Source organism: Bos javanicus, chromosome 25 (genome assembly GCF_032452875.1).
Source record: "Bos javanicus breed banteng chromosome 25, ARS-OSU_banteng_1.0, whole genome shotgun sequence".
Classification (NCBI taxonomy): domain Eukaryota; kingdom Metazoa; phylum Chordata; class Mammalia; order Artiodactyla; family Bovidae; genus Bos; species Bos javanicus.
The window spans coordinates 34,941,058-34,965,338 of record NC_083892.1 but is presented as its reverse complement, the minus strand read 5'-3'; the positions used below and the strand labels follow the sequence as shown (position 1 = coordinate 34,965,338).

The 24,281-nt window shown below is 48.4% G+C and overlaps 1 protein-coding gene across 10 annotated transcripts in view; it reads left to right on the top strand.

Annotated features, from left to right (window-relative positions):
• Nucleotides 1-24,281, top strand: part of CUX1 (cut like homeobox 1) — a 349,533-nt gene that overhangs the window by 36,612 nt on the left and 288,640 nt on the right. Inside the window, exon 1 of one of the 10 annotated variants that reach the window (XM_061402010.1) lies at nt 4,619-4,976. The exons of the other annotated variants lie outside the window; for them this stretch is intronic. Within the exon in view, the coding sequence (XP_061257994.1) occupies nt 4,878-4,976 (99 nt within the window). The 5' untranslated portion in view covers nt 4,619-4,877. Of the gene's footprint in view, nt 1-4,618; nt 4,977-24,281 lie in introns of those variants that run through there. 10 annotated transcript variants of the gene reach the window in all.

The following is a 24,281-nucleotide window of genomic DNA, read 5'->3' as shown; positions in this document are numbered from 1 at the left end:
GCTTGAGGATGCTGGGCTGATCTGAAAGGGCGCTGGGGAGGAGGGAAGCATTCGTAAGAGCTGGAGAGCAAAGGGCCCTGAGTGTCAGGCACAGGCATTGAGGCCTGACCCGCCAGGGGGTGGTTCACCTACAGGGACTCCCCTGCAGAGAGCCTCCCCAGCTTTGAGGGCAGATGGCCTGTGGTGGTGACAGAGGTCAGAAGAGCAAGAGGAACCCCACCCAGGATGTGGTGACTGTTGTCTGGAGGTAGGGAGGGAGCACACTGGAATGAACCCACATGTGCACTTGGGCATGACCAGGAGGCAAGTCAAATTCTGTGTCAGAAACCCAGAGGCCAGGAGGTGTGTGGGGGAGGACAGACATCCTGAGTAGAGAGAAACGCTCAAGAGGCAGGGTGGGTCTGTCCGGTCCCTGCCCGATTCCCAGTGCCTGGGACACAGTAGGTGCTTAATAAGCCTGTGGACCAAACACACAAGGTTGATCAAAGTCAGAGCTGGCTGCAGGTCCTCCCACGCCTGGCAGCATGTGTAAGTGGATGAGTTTCCCAAGGGGTAGAATTTAAGCAGAGAGAGGCTGAGGACTGAGTTCGGGGGAAGGAGTTTGCAGTTAAGGGTGCAGTGGAGGCCAGAGGGTGTAAGGTCAGCTAAGGTCTGGGGGCTCTCAGTAGATGGTGGATACATGAGCACAGGGTGGTTAGTGACCTCACCGTGGAAAAGGCAGATGGGTGAGTGGCCCAGAGAGGTACAGGAGGGCTTGTAGGGCTGCGCTTTGCTCAAGTTTCTGGCTTTCTCCTGCCACTGCTGCGAAATGCAGCTATTGCTGCCGAGACCCGCTCTGCTCTGCTCCCCACAAGAACATCATTTCCCACTTTTCTTTAGGTCTGCATGGTCTGCAGTGCACTGTCCACCCACTGTGTGCACCCACCAGCCTCACCAGCCCCCCTACCACCTACCTCCTGGGACCACCACCACGTGGGAAGCCAGGCCCTTGTCCCACTTGGCATGGGCTGCCCTCCTGAGACAGCCATGCTGACCGGAGTCCTTGTCCCCTGCCCTCCTTTGCCCTGTGAACCACCTGAGCACAGGTGTCCTCGTCCCCTGGAGCCCTCATGAGGTCACGTTGGCCAGAGCAGCTGCAGCCGCCTTGTCCCGATGTTTTACAGCCGAGAAAGTGTTGTCCGCCCACCTCCTGGCCCAGAGTGAGGTGTCCCAGGGAGCAGGGAGGAAGTCAGAGCTCCTTCTTCACCACCTTTCATAAAACCCTTGTCTGGAAATTAATGGATGAGAGAATCTAGGGAGCCTTGGCCGATGACACCTTGAGGAAACCTCGAGAATATGAACTTGAAACATCACAGCTGTCTCATTAAGAATGTGGGATGGCAAATTCCTTAACCTTAAGTGGCCGAGCTGGTTTAACAAGATGTTTCTCTTTGTGGTGAAATTTTCACTTTTCCCCTTTTAAAGTTATTCAGATAAAGCTGTGAGGGTGGTATAGAGTTTTGATTTTTTTAAGTTGATAATGAGTAATTTTAGGATAGATGCTTATGAACTCTGTAAATAATCATTTAAAAAACCCTTGCCTAGTGCCATGCTCATATCTCCTTTATAAATATTTGTGTAGCTGGACTCATCTGTCTGCCATGGAGGGGCTGAGCGGGTCTGTAGGGTGTGAAAGTGGCTTAGAGTGGGTGGACACCCATATTGTGTCTCTGACGTTTTCTGCTCAGAAAGAGAAGGTTAATTTTAGTCTGTGATCCTAGCACCCAAGGTGGGGGAGATTGTGGAGTTAACCCTCCTGCATGCTCATCAGCAGAATATAAGCCTCAGCTCTGCTCAGTTTGGTCCCGGCCTTCTCTGATAGTCCAGTGGTTGCTGCTGCTGCTAAGTCGCTTCAGTCGTGTCCGACTCTGTGACCCCATAGACGGCAGCCCACCAGGCTCCCCGTCCCTGGGATTCTCCAGGCAAGAACACTGGAGTGGGTTGCCATTTCCTTCTCCAATACATGAAAGTGAAAAGTGAAAGTGAAGTTGCTCAGTTGTGTCCAACTCTTAGCGACCCCATGGCCTGCAGCCCACCAGGCTCCTCTGTCCATGGGATTTTCCAGGCAAGAGCACTGGAGTGGGGTGCCATAAGACTCCGCGATTCCAAGGAAGGGATCAGCAAGTTTGATCCATGATCGGGAAACTAAGATTCCGCTATGCTGCTCGGCTTGGTCACATCATGAGGACTTAAGAGGGGGGTGGCTTCAGTTACATGATGGCTTTTAAGACTAAAAGCCTTTTTTTTTTAAACACCCATCAGAGTGACAAGATTTTAAGTCTGAATCCATGGAGGGTTCATAGCATGATCTCTGTGTCCTGTTGGTGGGTGTGTGAGCCAGAACAGCCACTTCGGAGAGGGATGTTGAAGGAGCCCGGTAGAGGGGAGCAGCTTCCCTCCAAGATGAAATGTGCCCTTAGAGATGCTCGAGGGTGTGTATTCTGGGAGACGTGCATAAGAACAGGGGTGAACACCTGGGGAGGACGTAGAGGTCATTGGAGGAGAGTAGTATCGTCCAGGGAGTTCTAGAAGGCAGGCCGCATGTGCAGATGGACCTCACAGACACAGCAGAGAGCAGGAGGGGACAGCTGAGGGGCTTGATAGCATGATCCTATTTTTATATGGCATTAAATACGCAAAGCCATATTTTATGTTGTTTGTGGCACCATGAAAAGCTAGTGAATATGGAAAGATTTTGAGGGGAAATATAAATGCCAAATTCTGGAGATGTGATTTTTTTTTTTTTGGTGGTGGGGAGGAGGAAAATGGTATTGAAGTGGGTTTAATGGGTTTAACCAACTATAATATTCTTTTATTAATAACAAATATGGCAGAATGTTAGAATTTGATGATGCTGGGTATAGGTACATAAGAATTTGTGCTTTCCTGGATGATTGAAATATATCATTATTAAAAAATAATGTATACTAGCTATCTGAACGTATATGAACAGGCTTTAGTAATTATTGTACTTATAGCCTAAAGTTTTCAAGATCAGGGTGTTTTATGTGGGGCCCTTTTAGCTTTTTCATGCTCTTTGCTGCTGCTGCTGCTAAGTCGCTTCAGTTGTGTCCAGCTCTGTGCAACCCCATAGATGGCAGCCCACCAGGCTCCCCCGTCCCTGGTATTCTCCAGGCAAGAACACTGGAGTGGGTTGCCATTTCCTTCTCCAATGCATGAAAGTGAAAAGTGAAAGTGAAGTCGTTCAGTCGTGTCCGACCCTCAGCAACTTCATGGACTGCAGCCTACCAGGCTCCTCTGTCCATGGGATTTTCCAGGCAAGAGGAATTCTAAAATTATAGTGACTTTAATTGTGTTTGTTGAAGAAGTTTTGTGGTCTCTTATATTAAATATTGGGAAATAGGTGAAACTTTAGGTCTCTGTACATTTTAATAGAGTTTTAAGGTGTATTTTCTTTCTTTTCTAAGATGTATTTTCTCCTTTGGAGTATGCCTCTTTTTATTTTTAAATTAGGAGATTTATCCTTTTTATTTTATTTATTTGTTTGTATCAGATCTTAGTTGTGGTACACAGGCTTAGTTCCCCAGCCAGGGATCTCCTGTGTTGAAAGCGGATTCTTAACCACTGGACCACCAGGGAAGTCCCTATGCCTTTTTTTTTTTTTTAATGGTATGTTTTGTTTTATTATTCATTTTTAAAAGTATGATGTATTTATTTGGCTGTTCTGAATCTTAGTTGCAGTTTGTGGAATCTAGTTCCCTGACCAGGGATTGAACCTGGGCCCCATGTAATAGGAGTGTGGAGTCTTAGCCACTGGACCACCAGGGAAGTCCCTGGATTATGCCTTTTGATAGAAAAATAGGTCCTTGCCTCTGTTTCAGTACAGTAACAGTGAATTTTCTAGAAAAACAAGGACAGGGGAATGGAACAGAAAAGACCTGTGATGTCCACACCCCCTTATGTATAGCCCCTAGGATACTCAGGATCCTTGACAAAGTACATACCTACTATTATCCTGGCCATGGATCTGAGATGGTTTCATATTGTCTCTGCGACTAGAGATGCTTCTCAGAATGAGATTCTGGCTTAATTGAATTAGACTCCTTGCAGTCAGGATGGGAGTGAGATGGTGCATTCCTGTCGTGCCAGTTGTGGGGTATGCTATTAAAGCCGGCCGTTGATGGAATAATATCCTTTACTCACTAGCCATCTCTCTCAGGAAATAGGAGCTTAATATGCCCCATTCAGTTAATCCCGACAACATCCTTAGAAAGGTGAGTAGAAGGCAGGTAGAGTGGTACCGGTGGCCTCCCCAGCCCCAGCCCGGGGTGTGGTGGGCCCTTCCCTTCTCCCTCCCTGGCGCCTGCCGCCCACCCACCGCGCAAGCGGGCAGGCGGGAGCGCGGCTCCAGGGGCGCCAGCTCCCGGGCCTCCTCGGTGGTCACAGGCTAGCTGATGGGGCCAGTGGCGGGCTGAGCCCACGGCACCTGCCTCCTCAGATGGTGATCCTAGTGACCCTCTCTACGTGGCCACCATGGTCATCACTGCCTGCACGCCTCGCTCCGCCGAGGGCCGGAGGAGGACATCGCTGGAGGGGCCAGTACGTCTTTGGACTCCACAGCTTTCTGCCCAGGGTGCAGTGGCAGCGAGGCAGGCACCAGCTGTAGCGGCGGCCCTGCTCAGCTATTGGCTGGCACCACAGTGGGCCCCTCCCCCAAGCAAGAGACCGTTAGTGAGCAACTGTCCACCAGCGACCGTTAGTGGCCCCGCTCAGCCATTGGTTGGTGTCTCCGTGGGCCCCGCCCCCTGCCGTCTCGTATATAAAAGCCCCTGAATTCAGACTGTGGGGGAGATGGTTTTTTGACACGATAGTCTGCCATGTTGTCTGCTAGCTTTCAAGTCGTTATTCCTTGTTCCAACAACTCATTTCCTGATTTATTGACCTGTGGCGCCGTGAGCAGAGCGAGCTTGGGCTTGGTAACGTTATTATCTCCTTTTTACTCAAAAAGTGACTGAAGTGTCCCTGGGCGCCCTCAGCCTTCTCTCAGAGCTGTGGTCAGGGTCAAGGTTAAATAACTCAGGGAGGAGGAAGGAAGGAAGCATTCGGTACACGTAGACTCGGAGACCAGCCCTTGTTAGCCCAGCCCTGTTGGGAAGTCTCAGGATCACGATCTCTTTGGATCCTGAGGACAGTCCTTCCGGGCTGTCCACGAATTTTCCTGGCTTCTCCTTGGGATGTGCAGTTTCTGGCCCGAGTCCCCAGGCTGGTCAGCGACAGACTTGGCTGGGTTTTGCCAGACTCTGGGTTCCCGCCTGGTCACCACCAGGCCCTGTGTCCAGCCCCGGGGGAGAGGGTAGAGGGGCAGGGAGGGGATCCATCAGATTACTTCAACAGGCTTGAAGCAAAGTTGGCAGGTTCCCTTCTGGCAGTGGCGTCATGAGGTTAAGACCGTTGAACACAGATTCACCTGAAGGAAGTAACTTGGGATCGTGGAGTACAGGGTTAAGGGCGTCCCCCCTCCCACTTCTTCACCCTGAGCAGGGCTGACGACCCCCGAGAGTCAAGAAGGGATGCATGGCATTTGTTGATAAGACTTTATTCCGCTGCTCAAACCACGTGCGGGTGCGAGACCACCATAATCTCGAAAGATTCTGGTTAGAAATCGTAGGAGGCAGGAAGAGGAAGCTAAGTTGACAGGACCCTCTGGTCTTTGTTGCTGTGTCTCGTGTCCTAACCAGGCCTTGAAGCCCCGCTGCTTTACAGGTGGGGAAGGGGCGGTTGTTATTCAGCCCTGGAGCTGGGGTCCACACCCAGACCTCTTTGATCCTCTCAGGGAAGATACCTGGAAGCTGATTTGTTGTTGTTGTTGTTTTAGAAAATGTTGCTACTCATTCATGAGACATGAGGATGAAAGCTTCAATTTTAGCTGCTTTGAATCAGACAAGGATTGCTCTTATTATAAGCAGAGCTTTTTATTAACTGAAAACACTTGGCTCTTAAGATGTGGTGGTTAATTGCTGTTGAATGTATTTTTGTTACACCGCCCTGTGATAAGCCAGAGAACGGTTTGTGCCCAACACAGCAGGAAAGCGAAGGGGGGAATGACAACCTTGTGCTCCTCCAGCCCCTCATTGTAGCCTGTGGTCTTGTGTTTGCTGTGTCAGGTTTATTTCTGTTCCCCGCACCTGGTCTGAGGCTGATCAGGACCGATGATGGGAGAGACCGTCACTGAAGTGCTCAAATGTGTCCCTCTCCCTGCCTGGGCCAGTGCTCATCTCTTCCTGGTCTTTCATCGGTTGTATAGGCCTTCTAATGTCCTAGCACTGACAGAGGAAAATCAGCTATTGAACCTGGCCTTGTGTTTTGGGGGTGGTTTGTTTGTTCGTTTTTTGCAAAGTGGAAATGATTTTGTGCTTTGAAAAAGTAAGAAATGCTAGTAAAAATAAGAATCTATAAAAACATAGGATGAAGGAAATAAAAAGTCACCCCTCATCCTGTTCTTGTTCGCATTCTGGTGTAAGGCCTTCCAGACGTTTCCCTGGCTAAGGGCTTAGGACACCAGCTGATGGAAGAACACTTTGGATACCGTTTGCTAACAAATCTCTCAGCAGCTTGGAGTTTGCTGTGCTACTAAGTATATCTCCCAGTGTTAGTTTAGAAAGATTAACATGCCGTTTGTTGAAATTACCCATTACATAATATTTCACTGATTTCCTGTCTTTCATTAAATTGTTCTCTTTTTCAACTTTGTACTAATACACAAAAGAGTCAGACACGACTTAGTGACTAAACAACAAAAAAGACTACGTTTGGATGAACTTCCTTGTGCATCTATGCATCTTTTAAAATTACTTTTAATGTCTGATTATTTCCTCAGGTTAAATTTCCAGAAGCAGAAGTGCTGAGTGAACAGTGTGTGTATATTTTTAAGACTTTGAGTACTTGTTCGGAGAAGGCAATGGCACCCCACTCCAGTACTCTTGCCTGGAAAATCCCATGGACAGAGGAGCCTGGTAGGCTGTAGTCCATGGGGTCGCTAAGAGTCGGACACAACTGAGAGGCTTCACTTTCACTTTTCACTTTTCACTTTCATGCATTGGAGAAGGAAATGGCAACCCACTCCGGTGTTCTTGCCTGGAGAATCCCAGGGACGGGGAGCCTGGTGGGCTGCCGTCTATGGGGTCACACAGAGTCAGAAACGAGTACTTATTACCCAAACTTCCCAGAAACATTGGACTACTTTACAGCAGCAATTGCACTAAATTCCTTGTATTAACTTTTTTCTTTTGAGTAACATCTCATGGTTCCCCCTGCAAAAAAAAAACACATAAAGACAAGTCTATCTGCCTTGAACTGCTCCTCTCCCATTGTTGATTTCTTTGTGTATCTTCCTGAGTTTCTTTATACACAGAAACAAATACAAGTATGTTATTTTTTCCTTATCTACACATAGTCTGGCATGCTGTGCATACTTTTCTTCACTTTGCTTTTTAATTTTTAAAAATGATTGGTGTTCCTTAGACTTTCCAAATCAGGACATGAAAGCAGAAAATTCTGTTTCTGTTTTCTTTTTGAGTAATTTTATTTCTTTATTTTTGGCTGTGATGGGTCTTTGTTGCTACACAGACTTTTCTCTAGCTGAGGTGAGCAGGAGCTACTCTCTAGTTGCCGTGCACAGGCTTCTCATTGCAATGGCTTCTCTTGTTGCGGAGCACAGGCTCTAGGGCGTGCGGGCTCAGTGCTTGGGACTCCTGGGCTCTAGAGCACGGGCTCAGTAGTTGTGGTGCATGGGCTTAGTTGCCCCGCGGCATGTGGGATCCTCCTGGATCAGGGATTAAACCGGTGTCTTCTGTGTTGGCAGGCAGATTCTTTTACCACTGAGCCACCAAGGAAGCCCTCTATTTCCGTTTTCTGTCTCTCTCTCAGAGCACCATGGTACTCCCTGATAGGGATAGCTGTTTCACCATCTGGCGAGCTGTGCATCAGTGAGGACCCTCCCCTCAGTACCCCAATGTGAGATCCCTCCTCCCCTCCCCCCTGAAATAACACCACTTCCTTTTAGGGATGGGCAGTGGCTCTCCATGAGCCACCAGGAAAGCCACGAGGCCTTCTAGAAGCCTGACCTCCCACAGAGACAGCCATGGACTGTGGCGTGGCTGACTGGGGTTCAGGGTAAACGGTCTGACAATGCAGAGCTTGAGGAACTGAAATGATCACAGCTGAGATGACAAAGTGCAGGCACGGCCCAGAAGGGAAGTGGCGGCAGTGCCCCTATGGGCCGCAGCCCCACCACAGCTGGAGGAGTCATCAGTGAAGTTCCCGCCAGGATCTAGGTGGTTCAGATAAGCCCACCTTCACACAGCTTTGTTAAGAATAGTTTGGCTCCCAAACCATGAAAGCAAACTGATACTTTTTAATACAATGTAGTTAAAAAAATTTTTTGTGAGTAAGGAGAAAAAAATGGTCCAAGAGTAACTTAAAGTTTTTAAGCAGAAGAAACTCTCTTCTTCAGTACACTGTTAGGGTCTGGAGCCTGTTTGCCTTGTGATAGGGGATCTGGGCCCTGTCTGTTCATTGCAAGTGACATAGACCTACGAGCTTAAGTATCTGGCATCTTTGGGTTTCAGGGTCTTCTTTGCGAACTCCTCTGGGAGACAGTGCCCCGGGGCTGACTGGTGCCGTGGAGTGAGTCCAGGAGGAGTTCACAGGTGCCTGTGGGGACACAGGAAGGGCGCCACCTGGTAGTTTTGGGTGACCTTGACTCTCTCCCTGCCCCACCCCAGGTCCCTTTCTGATGGCTTTAACAGACAAATATTTTAAAATCATCTACCCTGTGCAAGAGTGAAACTGTTAATCGCTCAGTTGTGTCCAACTCTTTGTGACCACATAGACTGTAGCCCACCAGACTCTTATGTTTGTGGTATTCCCCAGGCAAGAATACTGAACTGGGTTAACATTTCCTTCTCTAGGGGATCTTCTCGACCTAGGGATTGAACTCAGGTCTCCTGCGTTGCAGGCAGATTCTTTACCATTTGAGCCACTAGGGAAGCCCAAGAGTGGTCTCCTCTAAAAAAACACTTTGAAATTAGGAGGGTTCCTACCCTCTCTCCTCCCTATTTTATTTCTAGTTTGGAGCTGTTGAGCGTAATATAACTTTCTGCTTTATTCTTCTAGATAAACATATTCCAACCATTGGCATTTCAAAATTTCTTTCTCAGGGGCCCCTTTCTGGATGAAGCTGGTCTTTTTGGATGAGATTGGTCTTGTGTGGCTTCAGTGGTCTTCAGCTTTTTTTCTTGGGCTTGTTGCCTCCCTGAGGCTCGGGCAGTGTGAGCCCACAGTAGGTTTGCCTGGCCCACCTGAGGGTTGGTCTGCCTATTTCTGAGACTCCACGTGGTTCTCCTCTCCCACAACCTAGCTCTGCCAGGAGATGGAAGGGGTCTTGCCTGGTGCTTGGCAGGTTGCCTGGAGGGTCTGCTCCTGCCCAGAGGCAGCACAGTGGCTCCATGGGAGGCATCCGGGTAGGTGAGCTGTGGTCACCAAGCACACGTGTCTTTGCATTGGGGAGAGGGAACGGTAGGATCATGCTCTGATCTTCCCCCACTGTGGACATTGGTGAAGGGTGGGAAAAAACAGGAGTCAACTGGGACAGAAGGGAAAGATGGCTTCGCTTGTGGATATAGTGCACACCTGGTCCAGAAAGGTCTGAGCACCTGCAGGGGGAGGCTTGCTTGAAAAAAATAAAACCAGCTAAAAGCACACAAGACTCAAAATCAAAACACAGTAACATCCAGAATGCATTATATAATGTGCTCCATTGAAAGGAACACTGTGAACCAACTTAGGGAAAGGATCTTTTAAAATGGCTTTCCTAAAAATACTCCTAGGAATGGGTCAGAGGGTTTGGAGAATTTGCCTTTCAGAAAGTCCTAATCTGACGTGGAGATTGTTGCTGGAAGCTCCTTGTGAAATGTGCAGAAGCCCACAGTCCTTAGGACCAGCCACGTTAGAAACGCCAGTGCTCTGAGTGTCAGGAGGAAGGGGTGCAGGAGTGGGCTTTGGGGGCCTTTCCTCCTTATCACACCTCCCCCAGACCCCTCTCACTGGCCTCGTAAAGAAACAGATGGCGCCCCAGGAATAGCTCCGAACTCCCGTTGGCTCCTGACTGTATAAAGAGAAAGGCCGGGTTCCATAAAAATTTGAAGTCTCCCAGGAAAGGAAATTATTTCCTTCATGAAATATCGATGGAAGGGAACATTTAAAACGACAAAAATTATGAACCCCAGATTCAAGTGGAACCAGATACTACACTTTAACCTTTTTGAGAATTGTTAATTTAAAAGCAAATAGAATGAAATATAGACTATAAAAGCAAAGTAAATCATTTTTATGCTTCCTGGGTTTTTGATGTCACCCAATTGGAAAAGCTCACAGAAGAGTGGGTTTTGGAGGGAGGATGGAGAGGCAGGTCAAGCACAGGCTGGGAACCTTGAGGAGCAGGCGGGAAGAAGCCAGCTGACAAGAAGCCCAGGGCGGAGAGCCCTGCAGATCCAAAGAGACCTCTAGGACAGAGTCTTCTGTTAAGAGCAACTTTCTCGGGCAGAAATTGCCCATCCTGTGTCCAACCAGAGGGAGCAGATGTTTAAGAAAGGTATCTTTGTCCAATTGATTTGCAGGGAGCCCCCCAGCAGTTGATGTTTTATGTGGAGGTGGCGAAAGCTGGGGCCCGGTTACATGTATGTACCTGCAGGAATAAATAATTCTTTTGAAACATCACGAGAGAGAAAAAAAAGCAGCTTAAGATTTATCTGAAAAGGAAGTGGGAAGTTAAAGTTGCTGGAGATCTCATTACTGTCTGTCTCGCTCACCGTAATTAAAAAATGCCTGAATGATCTTAATAACACATGATTCAGCTGACAAGCACTAATTGCCCTGTATCAGGCCAAGAGAAGATGAATGTTGTCAAGAAAACCACAAGTCAGACAAGCTGATTCTCTCTTAGTCTGACACCGTGTTCCCATGTACAGACCAGTTTTTACTGGAGCCTTTCCAGCATCAAAAGAAGCTCTTTACCTTCCCATTAATTTTCATCGCTGGCAGGCCCAGGTTGTTTGTGACGCGCTGTTCTCATTACTCCTGCTCGCCAGCTCAAGAGCTCGGGTCGGCAGACAAAATGTAAATATGTTTTCTTGCTCTTATCTTGGTCCTTTTTAAGGAAAGAAATCCTTTCCCATTCAATCCAAATGCCCCGGTGGGCTTGTCGGTGAATTACATGGCATTTGGGAATTGATTTTCTGACGCCGCCGATTTGTCAAGAATTTTCCCTGCCTTTCCAGCGATTTGACAGAACCTGTTGGACCCCACTGCATCCTCTGAGAGGGTCTTCTGCAGGCAGAGAAGGAGGGATGAGGGCTCTGTTGTTTGGGCATCCAGAAACTTCCTTGCAGGGGGTGGTTTTTGAGGAAGGAGGGAGGAATAATAATCTTGGCTCAGCCCTACACATCTATAGGATGGCTGAGTCATCCTGTCATACCAGAGCCAAGTCACAGACTGAATCAAATGAAGCTCATTTCCCCTTGAAAGGCCAAGCACCTATCCTGGGACAGTGCGCTGGGGAAGAAGGGACCACTGAGGTAATAGCACCCTGGCTGTCCCCTGGCCACCCCCCATGTGGGTGTGTGCCTCAGTCCCTGGTGTCAGCCCTGTGCTGGGGAGAGGCCCCCTGTAATGGGAAGGGAGATGGGCCAGTGACCTGCTCTCATCTGGGCTGGATGGACCTCTGAAGGGAAACACTGACACACAGCACACCGAATCCAGCTCAGACCAGCATCTCTGCCCTGACAGCCCTGTCCCTGCCCTCCCGGGAGGCAGGCCAACGGGGAATGGAGAGGTTGGTCCTGAGCTGGTGGCTGGGCTCTGGCTGTGGGGCCCAGGGCCTGGTGCTCAATATATCTGAACTGGGGTCCTTGTCTAAGAAAGTACCTCCTGGGACGGTGTTGTTTAGTCTCTCAGTCGTGTCCGACTCTTGTGACACCATGGACTGTATGTAGCCCACCAGGATCCTCTCTGTTCATGGCGTTTCCCAGGCAAGAACACTGGAGTGGGTTGCCATTTCCTTTTCCAGGGGATCTTCATAATCCAGGGATCAAACCGTGTCTTCTGCTTGGCAGGTGGGTTCTTTAACCACTGGGTCACTTGGGAAGCCCAGGATGGTGGTGCAGTCTCAACACAGCAGTGCTCTCTATAACGCTGCACTAGGAGAATGCCGGGCACACATCCGTCAGGGTGATGTCTGTCTATCGTTGTCACCCTCTGGGGTTGGGAAATTAGATGAGAGGGTTCACGTCGCCCAGTACTGTGAGCTGCATTTGTTAGGAGCACAGTCAGTTGCTGAGAGAGGAACTTACCTCCTACAGAAAGAGGCTGATAAGGCTGGCAAATAAATGAGCAGAAACAGTAAGCCATTTAGTCCATGGACTTGGTGATGTGACAGTGGCTGGTCCCCCAGTGTTCCCTGCTGGAGAGGGGTGCCTGGCTCACGGGAGCACCTGGAGCACCCCACACCAAGCTTCGGGGTTAGTCTAGTTAGCAAAGATGGTCTCTTACCAGAGACCTGTTTTCCTGAAATTAAAGTGAAAATTTGTGATGATTATCAAATACTGTCAATGTGACTTAGTCATAGGAAACAAAGATCTTAAAGGAAGTGGTTCATGGAAGTAAAGCCACAGTGCCCTTTTTGGGTCTCTGTTCAGAACCTGTGGCCTCTTTTCTTTCACTAGCTTTTGTCTTTGAACCTCCAGGCCTCAAGCAGTGTGTCACCCACAACACTGTGCAGCCCCTAATACACAGCTTCAGGAGGACCCAGCAAAAGAATCTGTGTGTGGGATCCCTGCTCTGAGCTGGGCTCTTTGGTCAGAGTCTAGCTCTTTTGATGACCTGGTGGCCTCCAGAGTCCTTGGAGGCCTGGACCTCCAGCAGCAGTGGACAGGCTGGCCCCTGCCTCCCCTCAGCAGGCAGGTAGTCCCAGGATTTGGACATTAAGGATGAAGTTTTTGTAGGCCTGATTCTGTGTATTGCAAGTAACAGCACCTCATCTTGCCACCTTTGTTGTTTAATTTATGCATAGCCCTGAGTCACTGGAAACCAGGACTAGAGGATCCAGATCGGCGACTGATTCCAGACCTCAGCCTTGCTGGCTTGGCTTTTAAAGTCCTAGGCTGTGCAAGGGAGGGCTGTTCATTTAATCTTCCTGTTTCACCAATTTTTCATGTGTAGGAGTGGTGCTCATCACCCTGATTTTTTTTTTTAATCAAGTTATTTACATTATGGGGTGAGTCTGTCACACAGTCTGAATGGGGAATGCTGCCATCCTTTTAATCAGAATCCTGCCAGTAATTTCTGTTTACAACAGTGCTATTGAAAATTATATTGGGATGAAACTAACATAATATAGAAATTGTTGGCTTGTGTGCAATGTTTATAATCTGTACATACAGACAGAGTTGGCTGTCGTTCAGAAGGCTTTTTCTATTTATCGTTGTGCTTTTTATTAGCTACTGTTCAGAGTCCCCACAATGGGCCAGGTGCTCTTGGGGAATTCGGGGGATTGGAGCCCCTGGCTGTGGACCTGGAGATCTCTGTTCTTATCTGTAGAGTTGTCCTGTCGGAGCCCCAGAAATTTGTGATTCCAGAACTCTCTTCTCCTCTCCCATGTCTTAATCCATGATTGCTGCAGGCATAGTTTATAGATGGGGTGGAAAGGCAGTATGCCCCCCGCCCGACAGGGGCCTCCTCTGTTTTGGACAGGTCATCGTTTAAGAGATAGGTGTTGTTAAACTCCCAGCCCCGGTGTCCCAGCCCACCCAGACTTTTCTCCTGGAGAGCAGAACAGCTGATGGGAGGAGTTTTGAGACAAAACTACATGCGATTGTCAATTTCATGGATTACAGTTAATTCTGTTTAATGTTCCTTTTTTTTTGCCCCTTCTCCCTTTTTGCCAAGTCCTATGCATTATAGAACATCAACTTTAGCACAGAAGTGCTTAAAACTTGATTTGGTGCTTAAATGGATATTTACGCAGTGACACCACACATGTTGGATAAACAGGGGATTTGTTCTAATGAGACCTTCAGTGATTCGAAGCCGTTTTCCCCTGTTGCCTTGTGGAATCCTGGGCTCCTCTCCTGCTTAGTTCTGGTGATGCCGTGGCAGCCGGAACGCTCGTTCGTGTCCTCCCTAGGTTCTAGGTTCTCTGAAGTGCTGGCCTCCCCCACTCACTCCAGGTGCCCTCAGCCACTGTGCCTCTTTCTGGGATTGCATGTAGCGGAAATATTTGTTGAACTGAATTATTTTTACACGCAGGCCTTTCATGTGGCCAATGTTCTGAGGTCTGTTTCCTTTGGCCGGAGGCTGGGAGAAACCTTCCAGTTCACCGAGGAGTGATGAAGGCTTCAGGTTCAGGGGTGCCCTGCACGGGGCTGCATGCACCCTGTCTCACCAAGGAGGCTCTCCAGCCAGGAGGGGGAGCCGAGGCAGGTGCCCACATGCCCCCATGGCTCCTGCTGCAGTGTTAGGGAAGTCTAGGAGGCCTTTGGAGTGACGCTGCTGGAGAGGCAGTTTCTTCCTGTGGCTCAGAGGGGAGGAGGGGGGAAAGAAGGAATCAGAGCCTGGAGGATCCTGCCCTGGGGACCCTGGACCTCAGAGGCCTTGTGACCTTAAAGGCCCAGCTCAGTGCTGTTGTGATTTCTGCTTTGTATCTCGTGAATTATTTAAGAAATATCCATGTTTTCCAAGGCTATGTTGCCTGGCTTTTTTTTTTTTTTTTTTAATATATTTGGCTGCACTGGGTCTTGGTTGCAACGTGCATCCCGTGTGCATCTTCTCCACGGCATTCAGGATCTTTTAGTTGCTGCATGGGGGATCTGGTTCCTTGACCAGGGATAGAACCCGGGCCCCCTGCATTGGAAGCGCAGAGTCTTAGCTACTGGACCACCAGGGGCGTCCCACCTGGCTTTTCCTGATGAGGCTGTTGGCTTCAAGGAATAATCTCCACAGCCCACACTTAGAGAATATTTACTTTGTGTCAGGGGCTGTTCTGTGTGCTTCTCACCTTCTAGCTCACTCAGTCCTCACAAGCTACATTCACAGCAGAGGGAAATGAGGCTGGGGGCCGGTGCCCCTTGGGAAGACACACTGGGGGAGGCAGCTGAAGAGTTTCTGAGCCTCTCCCATCTCGTGATGGACCCAAATGCCCACGCCATTCTGAGCCTGCTGTGCCAGGGTTCCCTTCCTCAGTGCCAGTCCCAGCCTCGGGAACCCTGCAGGGCCTTACCATCCTCCAGGCACCACTGCTCCTTGGCAGTCAGGCAGGCCTGGCTTTTGGGGGAGCCCCCCTTCCTCCCACAGGCTCTGGGTCACTCTCTTCTGTTGCCATGTGGTGGTGGTGGTGGTTCCCATGTTGCCACATGAAGGTGGCTTAAGAGCTGACACATGTTTTCCAGCCCTCCCGGGTCTAACGCTGTCTCACGGTGATGAAAGAGCCCCCAGCACTCAGCCACAATGTAGCCCCCACCCGTCACAACTGTGGATCAGGGAAAGCAGTTGTGCCCGGGAACATGTGTCCTTACAAACAGGGTCAGTGAGGGACACTGTTGGGAGTCATCACCTCTAGGCTGGTGGGCTCAGCAGGGGAAGCTTCTGCTAGTGGAGGTTTCTAGGAGGTCCCCTGGCATGGCAGAATCTCACTTGTCTTTGCAACCACTCACTTCTTGTCACCTCTCTGAATTATGTGTGCACAGGGGTGGGTGAGAGCTACTTAGGATCAGTGTTGGGAGCACTTGCATGGACCCAAGGCCATGGGTGTCCCCAGACCCGGATGGGGCCTTCGGAAGAAGCCCATGGGCAGGGCCGAACCCACAACTGCCACCCATGTGTACAAGCCAGTAAAGCATTTGGTTTTTCCGTCCTTCTCTGGAACTTGTTCTCTGATGTCATTTCTTCTTCTTAGTATCCATGGACCGAAAAACCAAATCCCACCTCTGTACCTGGTGGTGGAAATGACCTTTATTTTGCCTTGAAGCTTACAGTTCTTAGGTGTCTTCTGGTGTATGTGCCCCCTACCCCACCCCACCACTGATTATGGGCCCCTATGTATGCTCACCCCAGGAGAACACATCCAATGCCAAGAAACTGACGTGTGAAGTTGAATTCAGGGACTTAAAGGATAAAGCTCATTGAGGGTTAGGTCAGTAAGTTCAGTAAACATTTTTCGGAGAAGAGAATGGCAGTCCAATCCAGTATTCTTGCCTGGAGAATCCCATGGACAGAGGAGCCTGGTGGTCCACAATCCATGGGGTTGCAAAGAGTCGGACACAACTGAGGGACTGACCCTACTAAACATTTTTCAGTGTTTCCTTGTACTGTGCTTTGTCTTTTTCAATTCCACTGGATAATAAATGAAATGTATATTTGTTTCTGGACTTGTAGATATCTGTATACTCATAATTACTTCTAAATAAAATTTTAACACCTTTGGTTTATTGTCCTTCCTATCTATACTGTTAGCTTGACTGTCTCATTGACTCTGATCATTTCAACTCCCAAACTGCATGCATGCATGAAAGAGTGAATGAGTGAAGCCCAGTTTTTCCTTTCTCCCCAGGATCTGGCACATAGGAATTGGTCATTAATGTTTACTGAATATAATCAGTTGTAAAAAAATCCTACAGAGTTACTGTCACTCTTCTTTTGCGGGTTAGAAAACTGATGCTCAGAGAGAGAGAATCTTTCCACCAGGATGGTTTCTGGAAGAGCATCGCCTTCATCCCCTGTTCGCCATCCGATGCCTTCTCCCTGTCTCACAAAACCTTGTCTCCAGGTGCACATTAGGCTTTTTTCCCCCTGTCCTTTATAGTTTTTCATTTTAATAAGCTTTAAAGTGAAAGCTTAATAAACTTAAAGTGAAAGTCACTCAGTCGTGTCCAACTCTTTGTGACCCCATGGACTATACAGCCGATGGAATTCTCCAGGCCAGAATACTAGAGTGGGTAGCTGTTCCCTTCTCCAGAGGATCTTCCCAATGCAGGGATAGAACTCAGGTCTCCCGCATTGCCCGTGGATTCTTTACCAGCTGAGCCACCAGAGAAACCCAAGAATTCTGGAGTGGGTAGCCCTTCCCTTCTACAGGGGATCATCCCAACCCAGGGATCGAACCCAGGTCTCCCGCATTGCCCGAGGATTCTTTACCAGTTGAGCCACAAGGGAAGCCCAAGAATTCTGGAGTGGGTAGCCTGTCCCTTCTCCAGTGGATCTTCCTGACCCAAGAATCGAACCAGGGTCTCCTGCATTGCATGCGGATTCTTTACCAACTGAGCTATGAGGGAAGCCCGATAAACTTTAAAGGATTCATAAAATAGATTTGAGAGAAGTACACCAGAATTTTCTTCTAAGACATCCAGTGCTTGTGAAGTGTTCAGGAAATAATTTCTCAGAAGAAGGAACCTTGGAATTGCAAATACCATATTTTTGCTGGTTGCACCCAAACTGAAACTCTTTGAACCCAAATGGTGGGAGATGCTGTCTATTTTCTGAAAACCCAAGCTTTTCCACCCCCGCTTAGCTTAGACAGGGCTCCAGGGCCTGTGTGGCAGAGACACAGCTGCCCTAAGAGTAGAATCATTCCTGCTGGCATGCAGTGGGGTGGAGAAGGGGACACCAGCAGTAGGAACACACTGGAAGAAGGAAAACGCTAGGAGAAAGGTGGGGTTCCAGATGGACCGGTGTTAGTATCAAGGAGGCCTAGTTAGTGGGACAGGAGACAGGTGAGTACTCAGAGATCCAGAGACTGCTCAGAGCAGGAACCCCACCCTGGCACATTGATAAGAGGGCCCAGGTTGAGAGAGCAGGCCATCAGTTCCAGAGGAACCGAAATCCCCAGCTGGTGACCAAAATGGAGAGCTGAGGGGTCAGAGCAGACCTGCAGGAGGGCTCCTCCCCTCCTCCTCTCCTCTATCTTCCCCCCTCCCTTCCCCCACCTGCCTCCCTTGGCTCAGAACCAGCTGGACAACCCTGGGCAGGAGACAGGGCTGGGGGGTGCAGACTGCCTGGCAGAGCCCTACACTAGACGGATACGCGGGATCAGAGCAAAACGTGCCCCTTACGTTTTTAAGCTTCTACTTTTGTGGGTCAGCATGAAGCAAGATGGTGGGTCTCTTATATAAAACATTTATATAAAGGTTTGGCTGAAAAAGTAGGAGATCAATTCTATTTGTGCATTTGCACTAATTGCTTAGAACACAAATCTGTTTTCCTCCTTTTGAATTGTAATTATTTGAACTATGATTTAATTGTTATTTATTTAATGAATTGGCCATGTTAACCTTGAACCTTTTCCATGGCTATGGTTTTTACCATCTACCCCTTCTCACTTTACATGCGAACATGAGATCTTTTTTATTTCTGAAGTGTGGCTTAACATCGTTTAAGCTGTTGCTTGCTTATTTTTGACTCTTCTTTGTCACTTAAGTAGGATGTCTTAATTCTTGTTTCGTGTTAGATTATTTAGCAGATTTGCAGATTTTTTTTTCTTCTTTTTAAATAATGTTTTTGTATTGCATTTTGAACACTTTCTTATGGAGGTAGGTTTTAGAATTACTACAGATCCTGTAATTCTTTTCTCAAAGACATTTAACTATTAGATGTAAACACTAGAAACACGTTCTTCAATCATATCATTTAGAGCTGCCGCCCAGGAAGACTGACTGTTTGGAATGTGCCCCAGAGTCTGAGACTGGATCTCCTTCCAGCTCAGAACAGACGTTCAGACTTACTTGAATTCCAAATTTGGGGGTGTTGGATTCAGTGGTGATCTTGGGGGCAATTGTCCAGTTGCTAAGCCATGTTCGATTCTTTGCGACCCCATGGACTGCAGTGCACCAGGGTTCCCTATCCTTCACTATCTCCTGGAGTTTGCTCAAACTCACATCCATGGAGTCGGTGATGCTGTCCAACCATCTCATCCTCTGTCATCCCCTTCTCCTCCCACCCTCAATCTTTCCCAGCATCAGGGTCTTTTCCAGTGAGTTGGCTCTTTGCATCTGGTGGCCAAAGTATTGGAGCTTCAGCATCAGTCCTTCCAGTGAATGAATATCCAGGGTTGATTTCCTTTAGGATTGATTAATCTTGGGGGCAGTAGTCCTTTACATTTATTTCCCCCTAAATTCAAAGAAGTGGTGACATTTTGGTTTTTAAACCAGTTGTTATAGGTGTTGGATCTCTGTATGGAGAGCATCTGTTTTTTTCCTCAACTCCTCCACTTCAGAGTGTCAATGAATGTTAGATTGAACTAGTTCAAAGGCTTTGTTGTGGTTGTCGCTGTTTATTATCTGGGCTGTGTCTTTTGTTTTGCACTATGTGGACTGGAAGCTCTGAGTGGGTAGGGCAGTGGCCATGTTAGCTTTTTGTTTCTACAAATTGACTTATCACAGGTGGGCAACTCACTCAGGGCTTGTTGAATGAGTCAGATCCCAGAGCATATTTTTTGAGTTTCAGTGGAGAGTTTGTCTTTCTGTCCACCTCCTTGCTCTGAGCTGGTCTCCGGCAAGTTGGGGGCAATTGGACTTCTGAAGAAAACTGCATCTAGAAGCTGATGGTTGATCAGATTCTTTTAATTTTAGGGCCAGTATTGTTCTGTTTTCTCCCATTTAGTGAAGTAGTGTGATGGTTTAGCACATTTTAAATAAGATTACACAAGCTGCTGTTAGCTGACTTCAAGTGTCTTTTAATCTGGAGAGAAAATGTTACCTCCTCCATTTGCGAAATAGAGTGTTTCTGGCACCATATCCCAGAGTGTCTTCTGGTTTTCCCGTTTTTCAGAACTTACTGTGGGCTTCTAATTACCCTCATTTAGATGTCCAGGGCAGAAATTGCCACTTCAACAAGAAAATTTTGTAATGAGCCAGAGGAAGTGGGCTGGTCATTACCATGTTATATATATGCAGCCTAAAAATCTATGTGGATTTTTATTTCATGAGAATGTGACTGTTTAATTGAAAAACATTGTTCAAATGCCCTTTTCTCTTCCCCTCAGTCTGTTGTTAATGCATATATATCCAAGCCAGAGTCAGTTAAGGTGGGTGTCCAATTGCCAGAATGCTTCTTTTCATTTCTGGTGCAGGGTTTTGCGTAGCTAAATCTATTTTTGTTTAATTAGGCCCCACAAGAAAATAAAGGAGGCTGTATTTAAATTTTTAGACCATGAAAGGGCCTCAAACTATCCGAGATGAAAGGCTCAAAAATTAACTTTAATATTTATTATATGAGTAAAACCAAGAGGGAGAATAGTTCCAGAAACTCTTCCTCTTTTTCCTTGTTCAGACAGCTGGCTTAGATTAATAGCAGGCCCCAAAGCAGGCACACTTGCTACTTTTCCTTGTTCTCTTACTAGAAACTAACTCTGAGGGAGCAGACACTTTCCATCTCCTTGAATTTGGGGGGCAGGTTGTAAACTTTATAACTCACTCATATAATAAAATGTGTGTTGATCTCATTATCATATTTTGCTTTCTGGTAGAAGAATCCTAGTTTTTTCCGTTTATTGGGATTCCTCTTGCAGTTTTAATCCAGAAAACAAAACCACGTGTGCGCGAAAGACTTGCCTCATACACAGAAAGTTCTAAAAACACCAGTTCCAAGGCTATGGAACCATCCTGGCTCCCGGCCCAACAAAACTTGGAGGGATGCCCGTCTGGGGTCTGGCCCGAGAACATTCCTCTCATCATTCGACCAGAGATACCCTGTGTGGGTTGCAGGTCAGCCAACGACTCTTCCACAGAAAGATGGTCAGACCTAGTTTCGTCAAACGAAGACAGGGGGCAGAAGGAAGGAAGGGAGAGCTCCTTCCACCTGAGCTCCGGTCTTTCTCCCCTCCGTTGGATCCCGCACGGTGGATCGGCCGCTGTGATGGAGAAGATTGTCAGCACTATGTAAATGAGAAGGAAAGTGAAAGTGCATCTCGTGCAGATAATTTCTATGTAGATAATTTGCCATAAAAATTTATATCGCAGTCCTTAAAGCCCTCGGAGATGTAGTCTGTCTAGGGAAAGGTGATTTATACGGTATTAAAACACTTTTTATGTTCCAGTCCTTTAGATTTAATGTTTATTGCCTATAAAAATGAAATCTTCTTGTGGATATTTAAAAGTTTGGGTACTGTGTGAAATATATATTCAGGTTAGAATCTGAACCGCTTTGGGGATGTTGTAAATAAGTGGCAAATCCTCTGCTCCAAAGTGGGCTCCACCGTCGGGCCCATGTCTCCGCTCTGCACACCTAGGAGGTTGCATGCATTCAGCGTGTCATCACCACAGTCAGGCTGCCAGGTAGGAAAACATCTTCCATGGGGATGGTGTTGATTGCTTTAAAAATTTTTTTTAAATCCGCTCATGAGTTCAGAAGTATCACCATTCCTCAGAAACTTGTGCAAGGTGTGACCAGAATGTCATACCAGCCCGCAGAGGAGCGTGAGTTATGGCCCAGCTCGTAGAGGATGGAGGTGCTCTGGCAATGCCGTTTCAAGTACAGAGCGATTTCTGGACTTTTGCGGCCCCTTGGATTCCCAAGTTGTGGCATGCTTTAGTGCTGGCCTTAAATAAAACCCCGAGAGGGCAAGTCGTGCAGTGGGAGGCAAGGCTGCTGGAAAGGGGGAACTGTGTGAGCGTTCTGGGGGCCCCCAACAGATAATCTTTTGAATGGACACCCCTGGAGATGAGGACCTGGTTTGATTTCCAGCTGAAGCATAGTTTCTGCAGCCCTAGCCTGTGCTCTGCTGGACTGTCCCACCAGATGCTCTCTCTGCCGGGATGGTGGCCTTTGTGAGTTTTGTGTCCCAGCTGAGCCCTGGCAACCTTCCAGGCTTTTTCAAGGCTGGTCATTTTAGAAGTTTTAGAACTTATGTGGGAAATGCTTTTTTTCTGGAGATTTGCAGGAAAAGGTGAGACTCCTCAGCGAGGCCACCCCAATATAGCTGCGATGGGAATTGCAGGGCCATTGGAACACTGAGCCTGCCCTGCAGTGCTGGCCACTCTTTGAGGCCTGGAGTGGCAGGGAGAAGAGACAGGGTGTGGAGGCTTGGGTCAGAGTGTTTATTCACTGGTGGAGCCTCTCAGTGAGGACTTCTTGGTTCAGCCTCCAAAGGCAAAGAGGAATCCACATTCTTAGAGAATCTAGGATAGGTAGACGGAGAGAGCAGTAGGAATTCTGAAGCCCTCAGGAGGGGACTCAAGTGGCTCCCTGCAGGGAGGTGCCTGTCCAAACTTGCCTCCAAAGGACGTTGCAGCACCTGAGGGAGTTTTCAGGCAGAATCAGTGATGAGGTGATGGCTGCAGCCTAATCATGGCAGTGGGCAGTGAGTAAGAGGACAAAATTACTGAGGATTCTGGGGCCATGTTTCCCTGTGTCACCAACACAGTGGGGCGGGATACGTGCCCCAGGAGAGCAGACCACCGTCAACAGCCTCCTGATTTCCAGCTTGCCTGAAGCCATGCAGCAGGCTTTCCACTGTGGGGCAGGGATGTTTGTGATAGCAGTGATGTCTGAGAAAGGACCCCAGTAGGGGAGCCAGAACTGCCAGGCACTGGGGGGACAGTCCCTGCCCATAGTAGGTGTGTCATCAACGTGCACTTGTTGAAAGGCGGGAGGGTGTGTGCAGTGACAGTCCCCTCCCTGACTGGGGAGGGGTCAAAGTAACCACAGTCAGCTTTGTGTCCAAAGGGCCAATGCCCAGGCTTCCAGCGTGGCCTCCCCCAGCTCCTCTGCGGGCCCCTCGGGAGCAGGTTGGGAGCTCACCAACTTCAAGTTCACCGTTCCCTCTCTGCCCCTGCCCCTCCCTGTTGGCATGAACCCCACAATCCGAAGGAACAAGAACATGCAGACTTTCCAGTGACAGTGTGTGAAGCGAGGCCACTTACACATCTCTGTCGACTAATATTTTTGGTATAAAGCCGTTGCTAAAATTAATTCCAGTCTGAAACTTGATGAATTCTCAGTCATGGAATTAACAGGTTTAAAATGGGGGGAAAAAAATTGGCTCGATTAAAAATAAATGTTTGTGCCGGAAATTTGGAGCCTGTCCCTAACAAGCTGAATATGTTTTTTTTTTTTTTCCCTCCCCATTTCAGAGGGTCTGTTTGCCTCTTTGTCTTTACGAGGAGAAAGTACTCATTCACACCAGACCACAAGCCATGACCCACCGGCACTGATCTCTCATGAGCTGTCGGTATTGTCCTTTATCCCTAAGGCCAGCCTTTGGTCCACGTGAGGAATGAGATGCCAAATGAGATGCCACCAGGCTCCGCGGAGGACTCTGAGCTGCCTGTGGTACAAAGCAGGTCACACCCATGCTGCTGTGTGGGGGGCATGTGGTACCCAGAGGGCAGCCTCCTTTCAGCCCGTGCACCCACCCGATTGCCTCTTGTGCTTCTGGGTCTTCCTCTGAATCCATACCAAGTAAACCATGTAGGGCACTGTCTGGGTTTCATTTTTATTTTCAGTGGGGTGTCAGACTTCCTCTGCCCATCTCTGTCCTCTTGAGTGACAGGATGGAACTCCACATCATTCCACATTAGACACCTGTGATTTGACACCTTGAAGGCTCGGCCACTCCTGGGCATGCTGGATTAACACAGCCAGGAGAGGACAAGAGGCCATTTATTAGGAGTCTGGGGATTCTGCTCTCAGTTAACGAGGAGACTTCTAACAGCGAAGAGCGAGTTAGGCTTCCTTAGTTATGCCGGTTTAAGGTTCACACGTGGGGGCATTGTAAACACTCGACTCTTTTCATGCCCGGCTTCAGTGTTGAAAAACACCCAGAATGCAGCATCACCAGCCGCCCCCCCAACCGCCCTTCCATCCCCCCAATCTCAGTAGGTTTAGCTGTAAGAATCGAAAACTGGGGAACCCCCATTTATTTTAATGTGTGTGCATGTTTCAACAGAAACTTTCCTTCCTGGATTCATTTAAGTAGCAACAGTAATACAAAAAAGCTGGATTTTATCAATAGTTTTTGCTTAAAAAAAAAAAAAAGCATACCCAGGTGTCCCTGTAGTAGCAGCGCTGTGGAGTAATCCGTCCCACCTCCCTCCAGCTGTGGGACCAGTAGCGCGCCCCCGTCTGCCCCATCGAGCCTCTGGCAGCCAGCCGGGCCCAGGATCCAGCGGGGTGAGGTCAGCACGGGAAGGGCAGATGTGCAGGGTAGGGGAAGCCCGTTCCCCTGCTTTAAACCACAA